The 21482-nt window shown below is 34.9% G+C and overlaps 1 protein-coding gene across 1 annotated transcript in view; it reads right to left on the reverse strand.

Annotated features, from left to right (window-relative positions):
* Window positions 1-1453: 1453 nt before the first annotated feature.
* The window catches only part of ANO5 (anoctamin 5), a 101298-nt gene continuing 81269 nt past the window's right edge, over window positions 1454-21482 (reverse strand). Inside the window, 7 exon segments of the mRNA XM_007174811.2 lie at window positions 1454-5205; window positions 8317-8422; window positions 9772-9950; window positions 11635-11840; window positions 14658-14788; window positions 19327-19424; window positions 20083-20252. Of these exon segments, the coding sequence (XP_007174873.2) occupies window positions 4984-5205; window positions 8317-8422; window positions 9772-9950; window positions 11635-11840; window positions 14658-14788; window positions 19327-19424; window positions 20083-20252 (1112 nt within the window). The 3' untranslated portion in view covers window positions 1454-4983.

Here is a 21482-nt window from a genome sequence, read left to right on the forward strand (position 1 = left end):
TTTTAATTTATTTATTTTTATTTAAAAGTTTTTTGTCCACATAGTAGTTTGTGCTCGGTCAACTTGGTGAAGCTGCATTTACCAGAAGTCTTTTCCTTACATGGCGTCAGGTTAGAGTTACAAAAGAGGCAGACAGAAGGGAAGCCACAGCTATTTCTTTCTGAATGTCTTTGAAGCCAGTTATGGGGAGGGACACGCAGAAGGGGGTCCAGTGGGCTCTACTTGTCCACACTCTCTTCCACTCTACACCCAGATCTTTCTGCCCAGGAGTGGCCCTGAGCCCCCGAGTGAAGCTTGGCTGAAAGCTCAGAGTAGTAGCTACACAGGAACCACAGCTTTCCACAGACTCCTTCCTGAGCTTTCCTCCCTAGTCTCACTTCAGCACCTTGATGTTTGTGCACACTCCAATGTGCCCACAAATGGAGACATTTCAGGAGAGCTAAATGGTACCTTCCTTCTGACCCTCCAAAATCTCCCTCCCAGACCATTACTTCCCAGTTCCTTCCACAATTTCAAAAGGCCTATCTCTATAACAAATCCTCTATTCTACAATATTCACAGTACTTTTGCTGTCCTGATTATATCCTGTCTGAGAATCTATTTGCATTTTTAAAACTTAGAATGTGATGCATTTAATTTCTCACCAGTATGCAGTTTTATTTTCCTGAATATATTGGTAAAAGCAAATATTTAATCTTATCTCCTCTCTTTTAAAAAGTATTTTCTATAGTTATTTTATGTAATTATTTTCTTAACTACAGAGGCTTAGGGCTCTGAGGGTGTAAGATTTCAATTACTTCTACACACTGCAGGATTAGAACAGTTTGACAAATTTGGAAATCCTGAGTCTACATATTTCTCTGATAGGTTGGAATGATAAATAAATGTTTGAGAGTTATTACAAAAAATACTTCTGGCTAGGGAATTTGTCATTTTTATGAAATTCTCATCAGTCTTATAGCCCACCCCCCAAAGTAACCCTGAAGGTTTTTAAAAGCTCCTCTCCCAGAAACTCTGTTCCTAGGGATATGGGATAGGACCAAGGGATATGCATATCTCACAAGTGGCCCAGACAATTCCAAGGAAGCTGGTTGTGGATTTCTTTTGGGGAAAGGTGGACCTAGAAAAAATTTTGGAAAATACCTCAACATACTATTTTTCTCCTTGGGCCTTTCTGTTCATTTTAATCACCTCTCAAAGTAGAAAAGATAAAAAGGCAAAACAAAAAATTACCACCTTCTCCATTTTTTCTGGACCATCTAGACTCTTTCTTCAAGGAATATGCATCTCTAAATGGGACAAACATGTAATTTTGTGAATTAAACATGTTATACGTAATGCATTTTAATATTTCTAGACAACAAAAAATGACCTCAAAACCACTTAGAGCACTCAAATTCAGAAAAAGCATATCAATATTTTACTGTAAGAATAAACTGAGCTCATGTCAAAATGTAGTTTAAAATTAAGTATTATTTTATTCATTGTGCATATTTGAATCTCTTGAGATTTATAAAATTTATGTATATGTAACTTAAGAGATACTTTTCCTGTGTACCTGCATACCACCCTCCTTGCAAAAAAAAAAAATGGAAGAAAGAAAGAAAGAGAAGAAAAGAAAGCACTTGTTTTCTTGGTTAACACCATGGCACATAATCTTTCATAGGAAAGACACACCTAGTCGAACAGTTTTAGGAGAGGGAAGCAGGTATCTAACACACACTGAACCACACTTTAATATTCTCCTGAATTTTTACATAATCCTGGAATAACTGACACATACTTGAATTATTTCACATAAAGTAGTGGAGTAAAATACCATCTAGAAAAAAAAAAATAACATAACAGCAACAGGGATTCATGTGAGCAGACATCTAAGCCTGGCCAATGGTACTTCTTGCAATGCTATTTTCCTTAATAACATTCTTTGATAACATAATAACTGGTACGATTAAAAACAAAAGAGGTTCTTTCACAACAATATATTCACCTTTTGAATCAGCGGCACAAATTCCTCAGCCTCAACTGGAGTAATCAACAGAGACCCAGGGCTACACATGGCAGCTGACACTACAAAGTCACTTTGAAATCAAAGTTTTACTTTTGACATATAATAGTTTTCAACCTGAAATTTCTTTGGCTTTTCTCTCACCCTCATCAGATGGTTTGGGAAAGAGACATTCTTCTTAGCATCCACAGCTGCACAAAGCACCTCACAACACCTCTCTCCCCATAGGAGCACACACAGGTTCATAAGGAGGGAACTCTTATCTCCTTCCTCTGTCCCTCCTCTTCTTTATTTTCTTCTTTCCTTTTTCTTTTCCTTGATAATTTGCTTGATGGCTTAGTTAAAAGAAGACTGTTAACGTCAAGAGGAGTCACGAGAGGCAGCAAAAATAAGATAGCATTCCATTTAATTAAGACACCCCCCTCTTCTTGATGGGTTCCTCTAAAAGAAATGTTTTGAAATGGATTCTGCTTCTTTTGTGCAAAGAAAAACTGATGAAGGTGAAAATTTGAGATGACATTTGAAACGAGTTTTTTTTTTTTTGGATTTTGTACTTCATATTATTTCAAATAAAGTCTCAAATGATTTCTGGAACATTTCTGAAAAAAATAACTATGTATTTGATTGAATTATAAAAACATCTGCCATGCTGATAAATATCAACTTACACCTGGTAGTCAGGTGCTCAACTCAGCCCTCTTACAATAACTAATGGGTTTAACTAGACAAGACAAATCTACCTGAATCGATTTGGCTTCGGATTTTGTTTATCAAGCTTTTAGGAAAGTGAGAGATACTTGTATTTCCTTTTAAGATGTGAGAAACTTCTTGGTAGAAAATTGAAATGTGAATAGAAAGTATTTGTCAGCATTTTAAAAGGAAAATATCTACCTATCATAGGAACTATTTACCTATCTTAAAAACTATTTCTTCCCTTGCTAGTTTCTCCGTACATCCTAGAAACCCGACACTTGAGTTGTTTTGTTTTAAGATTGCAATGTACAGATAACCATGTGAATTAAATTTGTCTTTATTTATCTTGCAGTCTAGCTCTATAAACACTGTTAACCCATGAAAATTAAACCTTATATCTGAGAAACTGATTTCCATGCTCTTCCTTATTTTTATTAGCTCCCAGGAAGGAAGCGGTACGAGCTGTACAACATCATAGTAACAGAGTTTGCTTTGACAAGCAAAAATACTGCATCTGTGGCTAATTTCATAGTAACACTAACTGGTTCTCTCAAAGAAAATAATCTCCTCCACATGTGAAATCATTCTTTAATAATGAGATCATTTCAAATTATGCAAAAATGTTCATAAAGTCTACCCAGTGGATGATAAATTACTGCCAATACTGGGGTAACTGTCTCATGGTTTTATAATTTCATAATCCTCAGTTCTAAATGCTTAATACTGATCATTAGTTAATACTACCTGCCATACACTTAATACTGGCAATTCTATAAAATCATATTAGGATCAAATAATGAAACACTACTTTTTAAAAAATCTTGTAATAAAGTTTCTTCTTTTGTGTGCAATTAAAAAACACTATTCTTTTGAAAATGAAGTGTAATTTGAAACTAGAGATTCAAATGTTATAAAATTAAACTACATCTCTCTATAGTGTTTAAAATATATATTAAGTATTTTTTAAGGGAAAGAACAAGAACTGGGGTACATGTGCCACAGGCTTAAGTATGAGAGAAATAATTCAACGAATATATTTTTTTTACTTGGCTATCAAATCCATCACCTCATTCTTACTTGGTTGATCCATATTTGGTGTTAAGCTCTGTGATTGATGTTAAACTAACAATTTCTCTAAAAGAAGCTCACACCTGAGATGTTACATCGCATCAAATCAACAGTACAACCACATCTTGTGGGGCAAAGGCATAGGAGCAAGGCACCGAGCATTGTATAGCAGTGCATCAATAGAAAAAATTGTAAACTCATTAGAAGATTTGAGACTGCTTTAAACGAGATAGAATTTCATAAACAACTTGTACCCAACTTATGCAAATAGTTAATGCTCAAACAGGCTTCATGATGCAAAATAGGTGTTGTGGAAGAAAAATTATTTTTAAAAATAATTCAATGATTTGTTAGATTGAAGTCAATAAATTAATCAATATACACTGTCTTGTATTCATTAACTACTAAGAAGACACACTCACTTCTCTATGTCTTTCATTTACTTAAAGACCTGAAACAATCTAATACCTTCTTAATGCTGTTTCCCAGATAAGACAATCCAGTCTTAAAACTACTGTTTCTGAAATGTTATATTTAAAGAAATTAGTTGTTAGTCTTTTGCTGAAACCCAAATGTTCAGTCTCTTGAAAAATCAATTTTGTATTTACCTGGAAGGACTATCTGAAATTCTGATGGAAGTTTACCTTATTCAGGATGATTTTGGGAACAAACCCCTGCCATGATATTTACCCAATATTTTTAATATGTATGTTTTCTTATCTCATCTGATATTGGTTTTTCATCTGCATAGTCTAAAATGGCAGGATATATATATGGCTCAATAGACCTCTTCACTTCTTTTCTTTTTGTCCCAACACTTTTCTTGATGAGGCAGAGATATAACACAACCCAATAGAATGAAGACCATGAAAATGTGCAGCTGCACTGGAAGGTGATGGGACAGCTCACATCCAGTGTTTAATTCTAAACTGCAACATCCCATGATCTTCCAATATTCTGATTTCACACATACATTTAACAATCATTTATAGAACCCCAGAAAACAATATCTGGGGAGGGCCCAGCCAATGAAGCAGACAAGTGGTATTCTTCCAGCCTCCACTAAGTTGGCCTCTATATGAGTGTACAAAAACTTTGAGTTAAGAAAAAAAGAAGAAAGGGTAAAATTGACACACAGCTTCTGGCTTCTGGCCCCAAACCCAGGGAAAACTGTGAAGCCAGACAGGCAACCAGTGGCTTACTTGTTATGTTGATTAGGTTGCTGATTTAGCCAGATGTACTTTGTTTTCCTGAATAATGAGATGCTTGGCAAAATCACTAGAATTCATTCGCAAGTTCTCTTTTAGTTTGTTAAGCTCAAAGTCATGGAGAATCTTGACAGTCATTAACTTTTCTCGCTTGATTCTTTCCACGACATCTTTTGGAACATCAGGGATCATCCACGCCAACAAAAATTTCATTAGAAACACAACATGCTAGAGGAAACAAAAGAAAATCAGACACACTGCTAGAGTTGTCAAATGTTCAGCAGATGTTCGTACAAATTGTTTCATTTGTTCAACAAACTGTGCTCGATACAGTAGCTAGAAGGAAAAACAAAGAGATATAGTCGCTGTCCTGGAACTTTCCTACAAAGACCAACATTAAGCAAACAAATATATACTAAAATATGTGATTACAGAGATTCCAGTTGAACGTGGTTATTGAATATACTCTTCATCTATGCTTCCTCCTAAAAACCTAATAAAATATTTGTAAAGAAATTTAAAAATTGTATTGTTCACAAAGACACACAAAAAAGGGAGGAAACAGTGAGACTCGAGAGAGTGAAGAAAGCTGGCACTTAAATTTGCAGTTGGTGATACAGTGATGGTAGAAATCAAGACAAAAGCCAATTTTGTTTCAAATCATCAGAAAAGTTCAGAAAAGTTCAGAAAAGTTCAGAAAAGAAGGTACTAAGGACTTTGAAGGTGTAGTGTGGGTGGAGTTAAAAATAAGAGGCTTATTTAAAAATTTGTATAATGGGCAGATGAATTTTCAGAGCCTCTCTCTCAACCATGTTCAGGAACTACTTCTCTCCAACCCCGCCCTGGCAGCAACTGAGTACCTTATTTTCTGCAGAAATTATATTTTCTGCAGAAATTAAGACAGAGAGCTGTGAACTCACAGGCAGCAGAGATGGCGAAAGATGGAGGTGTGGCACAATACTGAAAACAGGGCAACTCAGTGCAATTCAGCATTCTGAACCATGAGATCTCTAGTCCCTCCTGCCTTTCTTGGCTCTCAACACAGTCGTGAAATAGCTCAACAAACAGAAGTTTGGAGGATTTTTTCTCTGGAAAAATAACTAATCAGAGAAGTTAGAATTATAGATATCAAAATTTTGTAGGTCTCAAATGAAAAGGCCCCTTTATCACCCTACAGTGAAGCCCACCCAAGTGACGTTCTTCCTGTATGCACACAAACCTTATAATCGGCTTTCTTTGCTTCGCTCTTAAATATGAGCAGATTGCCAAGAACAACCAAATACGTAAGAAAGTCTCTAACATGAAAGGGTAAGACTGAAGCACACAAATAGGAACTAAGAGGATACCTAGATAATGATGAGAGCAAGAGAACAGTAGAATAAAAAGACAAAGATATGAACCTGACTATTTATAGGAGAGAAAATAAATGATAATTATAATAGAATTTCAAAACAGTTGTAACATCTGAATAACAGAAGTCCCAGAAAGATAGAACAGAGAAAAGAAGGAAATTATCAAAGAAATAGTACAAGCAAATTTTCTCAACTTAAAGGGTAATTACATTTGCAGGTCAAAGGGGCTTAGTGAGTGTCCAGAACAATTAATATTAATAGTCCAACATCACATGACTGTCTTGTGAAGTTTCATAAAAGAAGGACTAGTGAGAGAATCCTCAAAGCTTACTGATACATAAAAAAATCATAAACAAAGAATGGGAAATTAGAATGGTATTGTACTTCATAGCAACACTAGAAGCTGACAGAAAATAGAGCAATGTCTTGGAAAATTTCAGGAATACCTAAAAAAAGTTGGTTCAAAAATTTTCAGGGGGCTTCCCTGGTGGCGCAGTGGTTGAGAATCTGCCTGCCAATGCAGGGGACACGGGTTCGAGCCCTGGTCTGGGAAGATCCCACATGCCGCGGAGCAACTGAGCCCGTGAGCCACAATTGCTGAGCCTGCGCGTCTGGAGCCTGTGCTCCGCAACAGGAGAGGCCGCGATAGTGAGAGGCCCGCGCACCGCGATGAAGAGTGGCCCCCGCTTGCCACAACTGGAGAAAGTCCTCGCGCAGAGACGAAAACCCAACACAGCCAAAAATAAATAAATAAATAAATAAAAACTAGTAAATTGGCCACATAAGATTTGAAAGAAAACGCAACACAAGATTTAAAAAAAAAAAAAAAAAAAAAAAATTTTCAGGGAAAATGACTTTTAATCAAATTCTATACCAATTAATTATCTATGTGGAAAAAGAAGAAATTTTATATTCAAGTTCTCAAAAATTGTCCATTATTTTCCTCAGAAAATTAATGAAAGATGTGCTTTATCAAAATAAGCTAGTAATTCAAGAATGGGAGAATAATAGATTGAAGAAAATATAGTATTCAGTATAAGAGAAGTTGAAGAGAAGTCCCAGAATGATGGTGAGTCGGAGCCTGGGATGATCAAAAAAAATAAACAGAAACAAAAATTCCAAAGAATTCCTTTTGTAATTTACCAGGCTGAAAGGTGATCTAAACCGCTGATGGAAAATGTGGGAATGAAAGTGATAAATTCATAAGGAACTGAGAGGGGTGAGGATTTAAATTACTTACATGTATAACCTTGATAAAAATAAAACAAATTAAACAAAAACTGATAGGAATTTGTGTTTTCTTGCATTAGACTTATCTAGTCTATTATTGGCCTTTACTGTCGAGTGAAAAAATGCCTAACATTTATTTATCTCTCCCTTATTGGCCTTCATGTCTTATGATTTGTAGCACTCAATTTGTAACTTAGTCAAATACCCCCTCTGTACTGGTTCTTTTGTATTGCATGCCTTATATCCATAATTACCCTAGCTTTTCCACAAGGTAGGAAACATAATACAGTGGACAGAGCAGAGGCTTGGCGGTGAGACATCTGGCATTGAAACCCAGCTCTAATATTAGCCGATTATCTTTAAACCAACTAACTAATTTTGCTGACTGTTGGATTCATTTGTCAAGGGTGAATAATAAAGCCGAACTTACAAAGTTATTATTATAGCCTCTGGAACCACTATTTATTAATAATAGGTATTCAGTAAAATAAGTGGGTCCTCTGCCCTCTGACTGACCTCAAAGAAAAAGGTCTTATTTTTTCTTTTCTGTTACCCTGGTATCTTCAACAAGAGTACGTGAATAACAGGCAATCCACTGTACTTAAAATATTCCTAACTTACTTTTTATGACAACAAATACTTCTTTCAAAATAGTCTATTGAGATAATGCTAATTTTCTGCGGAACAAATATGCATAGAAATATATGCCTAAAGGGAGAAAAGAGACTAACTGGCATGAAAGTTAATAAAGGCTTACCTCCATAATTATGATGAAGGTCATCTTAGCAGCAAGGACGTGCCAGTACTGCATACTATGAAAATATTTATCCTCATGATCAGGAGGATTTCTGTAATCTCTGTACCTGAAAAAAATGGAAATAAATGCAAAATGTAAGCTATAACTTCAAACAAACAGACCCAGTATAAATTCATATTATTTCTTGTAAGAGACCCTTTCAGTTGACAACAAAAGTCAAGTCAAAGGAAAATAATTGCTATTATGATACATTTATCTTTCCTATACAGATAAAAATAATAGCCATATGTTACTTTTGTATAGTACATATGTAGCAGGAGACACAAGTGAAACTGCTCTCCTGCCCTTCAGAGACAAGTTTCTCTAGAGAGTCAGCAAAATTTGCTCTTTCCATTCCATTCCCTGTCTTCCTAGTCCTTAACACACTTAGTTCTATCGTCACTCCACTGACACCAACTGTCTCCTATCATTAAATTGAAGGAACATTTTAATCCAGATCTTATTTGACCTGTGAAGGATAGAACTTGACATTGCTGACCATTCCTATTTTCTTGAAACTCTATTTTCTCGGCTTATATGACACTGCATTGTTTTTGTTTTCCTTATTATCCTTCTGGGGTTTTCTTGGTGTTCAATTTGTGAGTTCATTTTTTTCTCCAAGTGTCTAGATATTAATGTTCAAAGATTTAGTTCAGGTAGGAAGTGGTGACATCAAGAAATCTGACAGCTGCCCATGCTATGATTCCTCTCTATATAAATATAGAATATAACAATGCTTTTGTCTACCTGTGTTGCAACATTTTGCTGGTTTTTTGTTGTTGTTGTTGGAATCCCAGATGAAGCAGTTGGTTTAAGGTTTAAGTTTAAAAGACTTGATGTACCACATATATATATATATACACATACACACACATACATAAATAAATATATATGATATTTAAATCCTAGAGTAAAAAGATCCTCACAGTACATGAGACACTGAGTGTGAAAGCAGCAGGTTTACAAATCCAAGTTCACACTCCCTACATGGAAGAAACCTTTTAAATGGGATGGCTGGTGAACTAATCATATTGTTATTTCTCTCTTCCTTACTCTGTCTCTTTTTGAGGACACATAGTTAAATTCAAGTAGGTTAAATGCACGTAAAATATGACCATGCTGTATGATTATACATATTACAACTTGGGACCAAGGAGGCATTTGTTGAAGAAAATTTTTCCAATAAACTTAGAAAATAAGAAACAATTCAAAATTGACATTATCTCTACCCATAATATTATCTTACTTTTGGGCATTCTACTTTTTCAAATCAGAACCATACAATGTGTGAATTCTAGAATTGATGCACTTTATCCAGGAGTTTTACTGCCCCAAGTATATATTTTTTGTAAGACATGAAGGAAATGGAGAACTTAAGAAATACATTTAAAAAGCAAAATGAAAACAAGATAAAACCTGCAAGTGGTGAAGTCTCGTTTTTCCGAAGGTACAGTGTGGTTTGGAAAATCGGCTATCAGGAATATTGACAGGCTGTTATTGACATACCCTCTCATAGGCTGAATGGCATTTTTTGAGTAGGCATAGTAGTAAACTAAACGGGGAATCATGTCCGATGTAAATGCAACAATAAAAGCCTAAAGGACAAAACAAGAGGGAGATCATGAGTTAACAATGCAGTTTTACAAATGTCTGATTTGTATATCTTTCAGTTCCATATGCCTTATGGATGCAAAATGATTAGAATGCTATTATTAATCAAGTTAATATATGAGTCTTTGACCTAGAACATAAAATAGTTCATTTATAGTGTATAATCAGTATTTCAAGATTTCATAGCTAGAAAGTGCTACATTGAAAACTTAACCTAAATGTATCTGTCTCCAAAAACACTATGCCTGTGTCTATCTCTTTCCATCATGGCTTGCTATTTCTTACATTTCTTATTATTTCATAACACAGTTCTACTCTCCTTAACCAAATTTACTTGCCTGGACGTGTGTGTGTGTGTGTGTGTGTGTGTGTGTGTGTGTGTGTGTGTGTGTGTGTGTGTGTGTGTGTAGGGAATGGAGAACGAAGAAATAGAAGACCATGTACTGGTAAATTTCCCACAGTCCAGTGCAATTAATTTCAGTATTTGATGCCATAGGAATGGTATTTTCCCATCCTTTCCTAAGCTCTGGAATACTATAAATGTCATGTTTCCTTTCGGTAAGACAAGTCAATTTAAAACCATTTGGCTCTGCCATCTACATTTTTAGTGGTAGATTTTAAAAATCTTTTAATATTGCTTCTATAGTTACTGGTCCATTTCATGTTTTATTAGCACTTACTGAATATATTTTGGCAGTTTTATTTCTAAAAAAGTGACAATTTCAAATAGATTTAAAAATTATTAGAATAAATGCATACATAACATTCTTATAATTTTCTCACTTGTGCCCTGTAATTTTTTGTTTGAGATTTTCAGTTTTGTTTATCTTTTCAATGAACCAACTCGACTTATTTAGCAATTATATTGCTTTTTGTTTGTTTTCTAATTTATTTCTGTTTATATTTTCATTAATTCTTTCTTACTACTTTCTATTGATTGGTTTTACATTTTTTCTTAGTTTCATAAGTTACATGTTCAGTTCATGGTTTCCTTCTTCTTTTTCAATAATAAAAGTATTTATTGGTATACAGTTTTTATAAATATGGTTCTGGCTGATTCCTAAAATCAGCTAGGAAAATATTGATAGGTTTTCATTTTAATTAAGCTCTCCTTATAACTTCAATTTTATTTCATCTTTGTACAATAAGCTTCCTTGGAAGCGTGAATGTTAAGTGGTTAAATTTTCTTTTTTGGCTATCTTATATCAACTTCATTATTTATACCATTATTGTAGATGAATATTCATTGTAAAATTTCTGCTTTTGGGAATTCAGTTTTATTATCATTTTTAATAAGTGCTCCATAAAAATAACAGGTAAATGTTGTGTATTCTGTTTGTAGTATACAACTTTATGTATAATCAAGCTTTAATTGTATTATTAAATCCTTTATACCATTACTTATTTTCTGTCTACTTTGTCACATGCTATGAAACTATATCATGGTATTTTAATAAGCATGTTTTTACAATTTTCCTTGTATATCTAAGAGTTTGCATATCATAGAGTTGCCTATGTTGTTTAGCACATAAAAGTTTAGGGATGTTTTACCTTTATGGACCATGATGAAATCAATGTAAATAAAGATTGAGTTAAACATCATTCACATCTCCCCATCCTCAAGAAAAGAAAAAAGTACAGTTATTCCATCGAAATAGGTCTACTTACATTAGTTGCAACAGAAAGGACAGCCATTCCATAAAGAATGTCTTGCCAAACACCTATGCTATGAGCCTTAGCAGCTACAGGTCTCCTGTACTGAGTCGTAAGCTTCCAGGCATCCACTCGAATCTCTATTATATTATTCAAGAGAGCAAGAAGAGGAGCCAAAGGAAAAGAGGCCACAAATAATGTAACAAATCCAAACTGGATAACTGCAGGGACAAAAGAAAAATTCACAAACTCATTATTGTGGAGGGGAAAACGGGGAACACTCTGCCTAACTCCTGCTACTTCCCTCATTTTGGAGGGATCTACATCAGCAAAACACTCCAGGCCTCTTTCCAGCTGTCCACGTCCTCTTCCCTACAGGAAGCACAGTGACTTATTTGTTGAGCTGGTCATGCACAGCTCAGCTCCATCCCTGCTGTTTCTTTTGAGACCTGCTTGTCTGAAGAAAGCATTTATTCTTGTTAGATAAGATATGGTTATTATTCATAAAACATAGTCTTTTACTATGGTCTACGTTTAGGTCTATGCTAGCCTAGCATTTACATGGGTATTGGCACATCCGTGGGGTAATCAAGTTTTCTATTTTGCTGATCTATGTACTTTTTAAGATCAGGGATAATGACCGACTCATTTGTATGTTTGGGGTATATAAAAACTCTCAACTATAAGCCTTATGAATGAATGCATTATTTAAGATTTGAAGATGTTAACAGAGGAGAAGGTAGAACAAACAAGATATCTGACAACAAATCAGGAAATGAATCATATAAAGCATCAGAAATATATATAAATTTTATGTGGGCAAAGGAAACATACATATCCTGGAATGAGGTATTTGTTAAGGTCCTGATCCTCTGTACTAACTTGACATCTTTCTAAATAAGTTTTACTCTCTTTCCTCACTGAGGCTTAACACCTGTGTAAGCTGGCTTCTCTCTCCATTTTTCTTCTTTTGTTTCCATCAGTGCTTGGGGTGAAAGAATCCATGCAGCTGGCAAACTTCCCACATGAGTGAAGAAAAAATAATAAGAGATACAAAAAATGGTTTTCCATTGAAGGAAAAAAGAAAAAAAGAATCTTCCACTAGTCCTCTATTTTTAGTTAGATCTTGAGTGTTTCTGGATTTCAGCTCTTCTCATAAGATTTCTCATTAGAATCAGTCTTGTCATCTACTAAACCAAGGGAACAAACTGCCTCCTTCCTGACTTCTCTACTGAACCAAGAAATAGAAAGTTAAAACAAAGTATTATGTAGAAACAGCTTGAATTTCTAGGTTCAAATCCCAGATCTTTACCTATAATCTCTGTGGCCCATGGCAAATTACTTAACCTATCCAAGTTTCAGTACCCTCTAAGATAAAATGACTATTTCTGTAGAATGTTTCAAGATTAGAGATAATGTATGTAAAATATCCAGAATAAATTAACTTTTTAGTGGTGTCTCAATAAATGGTAGTTAATCTTATTATGAAACCCTGATTTCATCTTTTAATTCCAGTTATAATCTCTGATACATTTATGCACAAATTCACTTGAAACATAAGCAATTAATTAAAAATTACAGCCTTATCACTCCAGAAAGCAAGGACTACCTAATTTTATAACTGGAGACTTCTTCCTATTTGTCCTGATTTACCTATTTTTATCCAGGTATCATATGTATGTGTTACAGTGGAGAATCGGTAACAAATTCAGGTCATCTCCGTTATTCTACCATGACTTTTATGGGCCATGAGAATAAGTTGGGAAAACAGTCCTCTTTAATTCCACCAAAGAAAGAGAGAAGGACATTTGAGAGGAAACACCCTGAGTAGACTCCACAAGCAGTCCCCGTTATTATCTCTCCTAAAATTTCATCTCAAGGTCTCTTCTCTTTTCAATCCTTAGAATATTTTATGCATTTCTTGTGTTCAATTTGGGTTTCCCTTGCATAACTGCTTTTAGCCTTCTTCTTTTCAGCCTGAAACAAGGGATATACACTAAAGGTATGTCAGACTCTGTAAATGTTTTTCAACGTATTCTTTCTATGAGCAGTCACTGAGGCAAATGAAAGGAGAAAGCTACTTAAACTAATTTGAGACAGGTATTAAAAAGTGATCCTTACTTATAACAGAATTCCAGAGATTAGCCTTAAAAAATGCAAGTCTTCATAGTTAACAAAAAGAGACTCAGAAAGATATGGCAACATTCCCTCTCCCCTGTGGACATGGAGGGAGAGACAGTGTTCTGCCTTATAAAACTAAGCCAAGGGGAATTCCCTGGTGGTCCAGTGGTTAGGACTTTGCCACAAAACAAAACAAAAACCTAAGCCAAATAATCTAGTTGGACAAGGCATTAAATTAAGATCTTTCTCAAGAATTGACATTGGAGATTTGTATGAATGTTTGTAACTGGCACTCATTTCTTCTGTTTTAGGTTAAAACAAATCTGCCCTTGTTAAGTGTTATCTGAACGGGTTTCCATTTCCCCCTCCCCCCAGCCCCTGAAACCTCCATTCTATCTCTGCTTCTATGTGTTTGACTATTTTAAGTACTTCATGTGAGTAGGAGTGGAATCACACAGTTGACTGGCTTATTTGATTTAGCATAGTGTCCTCAAGGTTCATCCATGTTGTCACATATAGCAGGATTTGTTTTTTCTAAGGCTGCATAAAATAAAAATCCATCATATGTATATGTATACCACATTTTTTTATCCATTCATCTGTCAATAAATATTTTGACTGTTTCCACAAAAAAAAGTGATCCTTACTTTATTCGGTTCAACAGTATTAACATTAAATTGATAGGAAAAATATCTCTGAGATTGGTGTTTTGAAATCAATTTCATTCTGCATTCTGTTTGGTGGGAAATAGAAATATTGAACCAATCTTTTCCATATCCACCCATCTATCTTTTCATCCACTAGCCAATGATTTACTGAACACCTACTATGTGCAAGGTAGGAAGAAATATTAAGAGCTGAAAAATACTTATTTTACTCAGCCTATTCCATGTTTCAAAGCAGTGGTTGAAAATTACCTGTTTCCAAGTACTCATAGAATAGCCCGAGAGAACCAAAAGTTTCAAGGTCATGGTCCTGCTCCCATCGACTGTATAGCTTTTCAGAGTTGGTTCGAGCTTTTCGGCGTCTCCACCAATTCAGAACAAAGCTGTTGAAAGTGATAAAAGTAAATACATGAAATAGGGTTTAAAAGAAAGGGGTCAGAGAATCAGTGTTAGATCTAAAAAATGGCAGTAAGGGAGGGTAAGTAAGTTTAGATCACAGAACATGTAGAGGTAAGACTACAGCTAAAGTCCAAGTCAGAGCCTTGTGTTCTGTTCACAGTACTTGATGAGGGCAAAAGATCTTTACTTGGGTGATTGAGAAAGTCAGACAACCCTGACTCTCTGCAGGGAAATGTATTTACTCAGAGACAGTTCTGTTAAAGAGCACGTGGAGGAGAGGATCACTACAGGATGGTTTTTATCTATTTAATTCACTAACCTTTATGTTGTCATGATACTCAGAAGGCCACTTGGGGAAATGAGAAGTGGGGTACAATAGAAAATGTATGACTAGGGAAGGAAGAGGTTATCTAACACATGAAAATAAACGCAATAATCCTAAACAAAATATTACCTAACTAAATTCTATACTATATAAAATATATCATGATAATACTGGATTACTTAAGGAACAAAAAGATTATTTTTATCAGAAACACAATCAATGTAAGAGACCATATTAACAAATTTAAGGAGAAAAATATAAAATCATGTTGATTGATGAAGACAAATGCATTTGATGTATTTCAATCACCTACTAAAACCTATTTATTACTGAAAAGTAGGAAAAGAAGAAAATTACCTCAATCTGACCAAAAGCATCTACCAAAATCCTGGGGTTAACATCATTCTTAATAGGGAAAAGTTAGAAGCATTCCCTTTAGAATCAAGAACAAAATAAGGGTGTGAATGATCACATTCAAGACTTTACTGGAGATCTTAGCCAGCACAATAAGATGAAAAAGAAAAAGGCAAAAGAATTGGAAATAGAGGAGACATCTATGATTACTAACAGTAATGTGAATGGATTATCTGCATAGAAAACCCAAATGAAGTTAGACAAAAATTATTAGAAATAATAATAGAGTTTATCAATATATTGCATTCCTATATACCCACAAAACACAGGTAGAAAATATAATTTTTAGAAAGATACCATTTACAATAGCAATTAAAATGAAAAGTACCTAGAAATGGATTTGACCAAAGATTTATAAGACCTGTATGCCGAAGTTTAAATATTTATTTGAAGTCATTAAAGTCCAAACTAAATGTTCATGAATAAAAAGACCTGGCATAATAAAATGTCAGTTGTTTTATTGAAACAACTGGAATGTAATTTCAGTCAAAAAACCAAAATACTTTCCCATGTGAAATCTGACAAGATGTTTCTAAAATTTACACAGAAAGACAAAAGACAAAGGATAGTCAAGATATTCTATAGATGAGGAATAAGTTAGTAAAACCTGTCCCACCAGATATGAAGAGTTATTATAAAGCTGTATTAAGAGAGTGTAGTATTGGTGTAGGGATAGACAAATCCTGGAACAGAATGGAGGCCTAGTAATAGCCTTGTACTTGCCATTTGGCATAAATGGTATTGCAGATCATGGAGAGTGGGGAAGAGGGACTTCTCAATAAATGGTAACATGATATATAATATATAAATATAATATATATGTATATATATTATGTGTGTGTGTGTGTGTGTAAGAAATTAAATTTGACCTTCATATCAAACACAAAAATCTTTTCCATGTATATTAAGAATTTAAAAGAGAAAGGCAACAATAATGTTAAAATGCTAAAAATATTTAGATGTAATTATATGAGAATAGGTTTTTGATCTTAAGGTAGGAAAGGGTGTATTAAACGAGACTTTAAAAATGTTAAACCATAAAAGCAAAGATTGATAAAAATTTTGCTATAAGTATCTACTTTTGTCCATCTACTGCAGTGGTTCCCAACTGGAAGTGATTTGGCCCACAAGGGGACCTTTGCAGTATCTGGAGGTATTTTTGGCTGTCACAACTGGGGGGAAGGTGGGCTACTGGCATACAGTGGGTAGAGTTCAAGGATGCTGCAAAACATCTTACAACGCAAAGGACAGCACCTCACACCAAACGATTATCTGGTCCAAAATGTCAATAGTATTAAAGATGAGAAACTGTGATTAAAGATACTATTAAGAAATAAAAAAACAAAACTTGTGCTGGGATAAAATATTTGCAACACATATAACCAAAAAGCAAACAAACAAAAACACAGTAACCAGAGTTATACAGTATTTCTACAAATCAATTAGAAAAAGATAAACATACAAGTAGAAGAATGGTTAAACAACACAAATAAGCATTTCACTGAAGAGAAAACACATACGGTCAAAAAAGACTCATTCATGTTTTTAAATAGGGAAATGAAAAATAAGACCAAAATGAGATATCATTTACACCCTCCAAATTGGCAAAAATTAACAAATAAGACAATATGAAATACTGTAGTAAATGTGTGAATTAAAAGGAAAACATTTTCTGCTTATATCAAAGCCAAAATACAAAGAAAAAAGGAATGCTAAAAAGGGAAAAGAACACCTGAGATTTTTGAGACAATATCAAAAAGATGGGCATGCATGTAACTGGAATCACAAAGGAAAAGAGACCACCCAGTTCAAGAAAGAGAACTTTGCTAGGAATCACAGAAGCGCTTTTATGTGTTCCATTCCAATTACAAACCCCTTGATCCCCACATAGTAACCCTCATGTTGAATTTTGTAATCACTTCCTTGCTTTCTCAAAAAAAATGGTTTTATCATCTATGATCCATTTTGAGTTAATTTTTGAATTAACTCGTGGAGTTTTGTTATTTTGCATATGGATGTCCAGTTGTTCCAGCACCAGCTATTGAAAAGACTGTTCTTTCTTCAATGAATTATTTCTGCACCTCTGTCAAAAATAAAATGGCCATATTTGTGTGGATTTATTTCTTCAGTCTCTGTTCCATTTGACCTATATGTCTATCCCTTCAACAATCCCACGTTGATTTAAATGGTTTTATAGTAAGTCGTAAAATTGAATAGTATAATTCCTCCAAATTTATTCTTCTTTATCAAATTTGTTTTGACTATTCTAGTTCATTTGCCTTCAATATAAGTTTTAGCATCTACTTGTCTATATCTACTAAAATCCTATTGATATTTTGATTGGAATAACAAATCTATTTATCAATTTGGGGGATAATTGGCATATTTACTAAGTTGAGTCTACCAATCCATCAACATGTTTCTCTCCACTAGCATAGATGTAATTTTTTTTTCAACAGGACTTGTAGTTTTCAGCATACAAATCTCATATATATTAAAGATTTATACCAAAGTACTACATTTTTTTTGAGCTACCAATTGCTGTACTAACCAATGTTTCTTGCATTCCACACTTTCATTTCTTTTTTCAGTAGTTCTTCCAATGAGGGTCTATGAATGTAAACTCTTAGTTTTTTCATGTCTAAAAATGCCTTTATTTCACCTGTACTTTATGTAATAGTTAAAATGCTTCTAGAAATCTAAGGTGAACATTTTATTTCACTAAGAATCTTGAAAATACTTTTGCATCTAATGTTATTAGTGAGAAATCTATTGAATGTAGATGGCATTCCTTTTTCTTCTGAAAGATTTTAAGATGATTTATCTCTGATGTTCTGTAGATTGACCATAACATATCTGGGTGTGAATTTAATTTTACTTATTTTGCTTCATACTCAGGATTCATTTTCATTTCTGGAAGTCATGTTTTTCTTCATTTCTGGAAAATTTTCAGCAATTACCTATTCAAAGGATTTTTTCCTCCACTATTTACTCAATTTTCTTTTTCTGAAACTACTAGCAGATTAATGTAGATGCCACTATATAGCCTCCTGTCACTTTAATACTTTTAACCTCATTGTCTCTCTGTTGCACTGTACAATGTGGAAATTTCTCAGTACTATTTTCCAATTAACTAATTCATTCTTCAATTGTGTCTGATCTGTAATTGATCCCATCTATTGTTCTCTTTATTTAAAGTATGATTTTACATTTACACATAATTAATTCTTTTTCACATTCATTTGTTCTCTTTCTAAAATTTATTTATTTTATTATTTTATTCTATTTATTTTTTTTAGCTGCGTTGGGTCTTTGTTGCTGCACGTGGGCTTCTTCTGTGGTTGCGGTGAGCAGGGGTTACTCTTCATTGCGGTGCGCGGGCTTCCCATTGTGGTGGCTTCTCTTGTTGCGGAGCATGGGCTCTAGGCATGCTGACTTCAGTAGTTGTGGCACGTGGGCTCAGTAGCTGTGGCTTGTGGGCTCTAGAGCGCAGGCTCAGTAGTTGTGGTGAATGGGCTAAGTTGCTCCGCAGCATGTGGGATCTTCGCGGACCAGGGTTCGAACCCACGTCCCCTGCATTGGCAGGCGGATTCTTAACAACTGAGCCACTAGGAAAGTCCCAATATATTCTTGACTGTTGATTAAAAGTGAAGTTTTTTTGTTGCTGTTGACTTAAACATTAGCTAACAAAGGCACAATGATAATCAAAGAATTCCATCTTCTTCCAGAGGAAATCTCTCATGGTTACTTAAAAAAAAGCAAAAACCTGTAAGTCATACATACGGATAAATGGCTTCTTTAATGTTTCCAAAGACCTGTTTCCCAGTCATTATGATGGTCAACTGGGTTGTCAATTCTACTAGACAGCCTCCAGGATCACACTAGTAAGAAAGAAAAGGAGAAAAATAAAGGATGAAAGATGGACTTCTGCAACAAAAGAAATCCCAAACCAGAGGGTGAGAATCTGAAGATTTGCATTGGAACACATATTAAAGAAATATAAATGGATATTTAGTTCCAAGTTCCAAGCATGATCACCAGTCTAGCTACATTAGATTCAGCTGTGAAATATGTTAAAAACAGATTTCTGGGCCTTATTCTTAGAAAATTCCGAATCTTTATATCTGGATTAGGGCTGGAAGTTGTTATTTTCTCCATGTGATCTGGATGCACAGCCAGGTTTGGAAACCACTGAACTGTTCTAACTCTGTACCCATGGTAGAGCCCATTTTGCTCTACCTCTAGAAAGTTATTCATCCTTTGATGGAAGTCTTCAGGAATACAGAACTTACTTATTCCAGTTCATAGTTCATATTTTATGACAAACAATAGGTACAATATAACTTCTTGCCCAAAACGAACTGGAAAGTCTATCAGATAGCAGGATTCTAAGACCAATATGCTCTGTGGACAGAGTCAGTGTCTTAGACTTTTCCTGCAACTTGATAAAATCTGAGTTAGCGCAGGGCACACCTAAAGGTATTTAGTTAACACTGAGTTACTGAAGCCACAAACCTCACCTCTCTAGAGAATTCTTACCTCTTCACTTCTCCACACATTAAACAAATATGTGTATTTTCCAGGATAGCCCACGAACTTCCCTTTAAAGAAAGCCACGTAGAAGCAGGACGAGTAAAAATTTACAAACTGAAACAGGAACATTTTCAAGGTAAGACTGCTCTCATACTCCTGGTGAGTCCGAGGAATTTCTGGTAAATAAAAAACACCAAGGTTTAATAATGCACCTTCCTGCTTCTCCTTATTTTTTTTTACTCCCTGGGATAAGTGGATATATAGTCATATTATTCTGAGAGTCTGTTGAAATCTTCCCCACTCTGGTCATAACTGATCAATATTAAGTAGCTATGGATGTGCACTAGGCTTTCTATTAGAGATTGTGTATTAATCTAATCACCAGAGAAGCCTGGGAAGCCGTCATTAGTACATTTAGAGGGGTGAAGTACTTGCCTGGGGTCACACAGTCAAAATATGGAATTCAAGTGCCTATTAGACTGAAGAGCCTTATGCTCATCCCCGTAACACTATATGATACCCTGTAAATACATCAGATCTCTCTCCTCTGTTTTCAATCAGGTTTAAACAAAGTACATCTTATAAAGGGCAGAGGATGATTTCAAACTGAATTGTGCTTTCCTCTCATGGATTAAACGGCTTTATCAGTTTTGAAAACAATGTCATGCAAACGGTGGCAGTAATAGTACATATTTTCCCTCTCCTTCACTTAAATGCATGATCATGCATGATCATGATCATGATCTATCTTAAAATGCATGATCGTGATCTATCATTTTATGAATTCCAAAGATAAGAAAATGTTAGGGTCTCTTCACACCACAGTAAAACAACATGAGGCATGAAAGAGTAAGGGGCCATGCTTTTCTGAACTGATGATCTCCCAAGAGCACAAGCTGATCCAGCCAAATCCAGGACATTTTCAGCAACACTGAAATAGTAACACATATTCTAAAGACACAGATAACGCTTCCATTTTACTGAAATTTAGCTGCATTCCTACAAAATCTCTAATGTGAATACAAGAGATTTTTCTCATTGATGAAAGCTGAGATATTTTTTAGGTGCTTTGTTTGTAGGTGCTAATTGCTAAAATTTTTTATATTTTGGCTGTTGCTAGCAGAAAAAATAAGTAAAACTGAGAGAGAACAACTCCAAATTTGAAAATAGTATTTAATGACAGTTGTTTCCCAGTGCTTACTCTAGTGATGAGTAAATACTGTGCTGCCTTTCTGGCTACCACTGGGCACACTGTCAGTGTACAGATTTAGAGGAGGGGGGCATGATCTCCTGGAGAGAGCAGTCCCAGAAGAAGCTGAGGCCTGGACTTGAGGCTCTGATCTCATCCCCAACTTGCTGGGGGCAAGGCCAGGAGCAACTGTGCTCTGTGCTAGTCTTCCTGACTG

This window comes from Balaenoptera acutorostrata, chromosome 9 (genome assembly GCF_949987535.1).
Source record: "Balaenoptera acutorostrata chromosome 9, mBalAcu1.1, whole genome shotgun sequence".
NCBI lineage: Eukaryota > Metazoa > Chordata > Mammalia > Artiodactyla > Balaenopteridae > Balaenoptera > Balaenoptera acutorostrata.